Source organism: Priapulus caudatus, unplaced genomic scaffold (genome assembly GCF_000485595.1).
Source record: "Priapulus caudatus unplaced genomic scaffold, Priapulus_caudatus-5.0.1 Scaffold81, whole genome shotgun sequence".
NCBI classification, from domain to species: domain Eukaryota; kingdom Metazoa; phylum Priapulida; class Priapulimorpha; order Priapulimorphida; family Priapulidae; genus Priapulus; species Priapulus caudatus.
The window spans coordinates 233,174-237,670 of NW_014577142.1; the positions used below are offsets into that span (position 1 = coordinate 233,174).

General features: G+C 40.3%; 1 protein-coding gene across 1 annotated transcript in view; it reads left to right on the plus strand.

Annotated features, from left to right (window-relative positions):
- The first annotated feature begins 2,055 nt into the window (after positions 1-2,055).
- The window catches only part of LOC106821645 (sialin-like), a 5,918-nt gene continuing 3,476 nt past the window's right edge, over positions 2,056-4,497 (plus strand). The window contains exons 1-4 of the mRNA XM_014826535.1: positions 2,056-2,514; positions 3,004-3,230; positions 3,526-3,759; positions 4,225-4,312. Of these exons, the coding sequence (XP_014682021.1) occupies positions 2,463-2,514; positions 3,004-3,230; positions 3,526-3,759; positions 4,225-4,312 (601 nt within the window). The 5' untranslated portion in view covers positions 2,056-2,462. The remainder of the gene's footprint in view (positions 2,515-3,003; positions 3,231-3,525; positions 3,760-4,224; positions 4,313-4,497) is intronic.

Consider the following 4,497-nt stretch of genomic DNA (forward strand, 5'->3'; position numbering starts at 1 on the left):
GTGTGTGTGTGTGCGTGCGTGCGTGCGTGTGTGTGTGTGTGTGTGTGCGCGCGCATGTGTGTGTGTGTGTGTGTGCGTGGGCGAGCGTGTGTGTGTGTGTGTGTGTGTGTGTGTGTGCGCGCATGTGTGTGTGTGTGTGTGTGCGTGCGTGCGTGCGTGTGTGTGTGTGTGTGTGTATGTGTGTGTGTATGTAGCTATAATGTGGATAATTAATGCTATTGTGTTCATCCGTACGTATATTTTATTCTCTGGAAATATATGTGGTCCTATTATATACACTTCTTTTTTTCTAAGCGTGTAAGCCCCTATTTTTACAGTCCATTGTATGTATCATGTGTGCTCTCATTTGAATTTATAGCCAATAACCTAGTTCCTTGTGTTGCTAACGAAATTCGTGCGCCGCTTTGTGATAGGAACGATCTGTAAACGTTAACATATCACGTACCTGGGCCATGGCGAACAGCGTTGATGCGAGGGCTGATCGGGAACGTTCCCATCATATCTGTGAACTGCAGAATTTTTTTGATTCACAAATCTTGAATCATCATTCAATCATATTCATGTAATCATGTAATCATGAATCATGTAATCATATTCAAGCGCATACGCTCTCCTAAAACACTCCTACACTACGTACGTACGTTCCTATATCGTGCGACTATTCACGGAATACTATATATGATCAGTGTGTGTGTGTGTGTGTGTGTGTGTGTGTGTGTGTGTGTGTGTAGTGTGTGTGTGTGTGTGCGTGCGTGCGTGCGTGCGTGCGTGCGTGCGTGCGTGCGGCGTGCGTGGGTGTGTATGTTCGTTCTAAAGGTGCGACTATTCACGGTATACTATGGCGCTACAATGGGGATGTATATCACGGGTAAAAAATCTTAAGAGCGATAACTGTATTAAGATTATCTTTGAAATAAGTATTGAAATAAAAAATAAGATGAAAAAAATCGAGATAACCTTTGATATTATTTACCCCTAATATATATATAATGTATACATACTATTAAATATCGCCCATGGGCGTGCACGTCCAGGAGAGGTGAAGGCGAGTTAATGTATGACATAAGCAATTAAGATTCGATCGTGAGCTAATTAGTTCACGGTTGCCATCAAAAACCAAATTATGATGCAAAGGAAAGCGCACGCGCGCGCGCGAGAGAGAGTGAGAGGAGAGAGAGGGGGCGGGGGAGCCGGAGACAAATAGACAGGGTGAGATAGAAGGGGAACGAGAGAGAAGAGGGAAGAGGTAATTTCATTTCATCAAATACTATAGGTCGTATGAATTCTATGGTAAATATATGAAATGCCACTTCATATAATATAGTAGGGTATATCAGTAATGTGCCCGTTTTTCGCATATACAATGCTGTTCCAAACACTAAACGACGCTGAAATTATAACTGCAATTACTTTATTAATTTCACGATGATCGTTTATTATTATTCTGCAATATGTCTACTATCTTGTTGGTCTCAAAGTTGTCTCGCTGGTTCATTGCATGGCTATATCATTGAGTGTTATCTATAGTAACAAGAGCCCATTAACCCCATAATAATTAATAATTATAATTAATAATTATTAATAATAATTAATAATTATAATTAATAATTACTAATAATTATAATTAATAATTATTAATAATTATAATTAATAATTAACCATTAATAATTAGGGGTTAATGGGCTCTTGATAATAAGTATGAACGTGTGGATTCAATTGGACAAAAAACATATACGCTAAGTAAATAAATACACTTGGCGAACAGGTTACGATCGGTAATTATTTATTCAGGTAATTAGACAACTAGGCATGACATCCTAAACAACATTTTCGACGGTGTGCCGACATGCGTCGCGATCAAAGAGCCAACTGGATGAAATGCATCGTTGCGTGGAACTCCGAGTAGTGGTTGCTGAATGCCAAGAATAGCTCCGCTTGGGCGCTCATGCGACATACCATCTGTGTACATAATTATGCGCTTCCATACTAGCGAACCTGTATACGTACACCTCTGTCGTGTTCACTGGCACGAGGAGCATTGTAAACACTGCCTGTGCGCTAACCAGCTAGAGTTCCGCATCGCCAAACCGGCCATTTCTAAAACTGATGCGAAATGTTTTTATGCGTGAGAAATACCGACGCAAAGCAACACGATCGGCCGTCTTCTGCCATGCGGTTGGCCAGCATTCATGCGTTGTTCGCGGACAATTGAGAAAGACGGGAGAACTGAATCAACCGACTCTTGTGAACGACATCACGCCGTTTCTTGTTTTCCCGTATCCGCCACTGCCAATGTCATTGACATTTTTGCGCTGCAAGCGCGAAGAGAGGAAAGATTTAAACAGCCAGCACACCAGTTTTTGATACCGCTGCATAAGCGCAGGAAAGTGTTATTGTGTCTCTACGTGTGTACATATGACACACGTATCATATAGTACGACATCAGAGACTTTACACACAAAATGGGCAGAGAAGACCGAATCGAAGAAATGGAGAGAACTGAAATTCTGAAAGGTGCGTTAAGCTTTATTGGTTGTATGTTTTTCGTTTAAGTTATGTTATTTCTTTCTCGCCCTTTGATATGCAAAAAATTCAGCGGCCACTGATGCTTCGCAATATGAGATGGTACTACACAAAAGTGTATTCTTTACAGCAAATCAATCGTATACCCAATAAAGTAGTGGAAGAATAATCTTTCAAGTTCCAACGCTTCATGTTGGTTGGTTGTAGATAGAATGCACTTCACAAGGCAGTGCGTGATACGTTGTCTTTGGTTAGCTGTCATTCCATAGCCCTGCTCACATGCTTATTGAAGTAAAGGATATGACTCCTCGTCCTGTATCCGTTAACTTACTGATTGTATAGTATAAAATAGTTAATGTGCTTTTTATTGTGACTATTATAGAGATTATAGAGATTGAAGGTAATTTTGAATTGATGTCAATTGTTGATTGCTTGCCATAATACATATTTCATATGTGTCGCGGACGTTGCTGCTTTCAGCGCCGTTCCTCTTCTCGTCGCGGTTTGCACTGGCGCTGGCTGCCTTCTTCGGCTTCGTCGTACTCTACATTCAGCGCTTTAACATGAGCGTCGCTATCGTCTGCATGGTGAACAACACGGCCGTGAGGGCAGAGGCCGGAATCGACGCTGACGGCGATCTAGAAGGCGAGACTGGCGACCGCTGTCTGGCGACAGTCACGCTATCTAACGACACGACTGACGACGAGGTATCGCCGCGTATTGGTTATTGAAGTTTAATTATTATATTACTAATAATATTGATAATTATTATTAAGGTTATTGAACCCTATTAGTTTTTCTTATTTTTGACGCTAGGGCTAGACGAATATCATATTATATCGCCATAGAACGGGAAGAAAATGATATTATATTAGGAGTAATGAATGCAATGAAACGGTTGTTTTCATTTGCTCCTGATATTAATAGAGCTAATAATACAGTTAATAATAACAATGTATTATTAGCTCTTCATATTATAGATGTGTTATTTCATCGTTGCAGACGGGAGAGTTTGTATGGAGCAAACCTACACAGGGTATCGTCTTGAGCGCCTTCTTCTGGGGTTATTTGCTAACACAGCTACCTGGTGGTTGGCTGGCGACATACCTTGGTGGCAAACGGGTGTACGGATACGGTCAGATGCTCGCCTCTGTCATGGCGCTTCTAGCTCCGGTAGCTTCCCGCTATAGCTACAAGGCGCTGCTTGTAGTTCGTTTCATACAAGGCATTGGACAGGTACTCATACTAGTTTGTATTTTGTAAAACTAGTAAATGTCACTGACTGCTCCTTGTTATTAAAAACACAATGAGTTGTAAGCCTATACCTGTAGCCAACGCCACTGATCGCGTCTTAGCAGACATCGACTCACAAGCAACTCGTTTAGTTTTCTGTTGTAATAATTACATATGTGGATACAACTGTTATGTGAATACATTAAATAGCGCAATTAAACCTATCTAATGGTAATAAAATAATTGTACAGTTACAAACAATATCGATAAATAATCCTATTATTCTTTATAGTATTTATATGCATATATCTCTGATGTAAATGATGCACTACAGTTGTAATCGAGTGCTTGCCAATATTGCTAACTTTACATGACTTTAATATTTTCTACAGTGTAATTAATTGTGTGATTTTGTATCACGTGTCTTTATTATAAATTTACCTTTTAAATCTGCATGGAATATAAAAGGGAGTGGTCTTCCCAGCGATGCACGCATTCTGGGGGACTTGGGCACATCCATACGAGAGAAGCAAACTTGTGAATTTTACGATAGCAGGCAAGACGAAATTATTTTCTATCTACACAATTCGGCAATAATAAGAGTAATTAAGTGAGAAATTGCTAAGTATGGAGATAGAAAAAGTAGTTGTTAGGTGGATGGATGGCTGGATGGATGGATGGATCGATCGATTGATTGTTTAATGGATGGATGGATGAACGGACGGAAGGACGGACGGACGG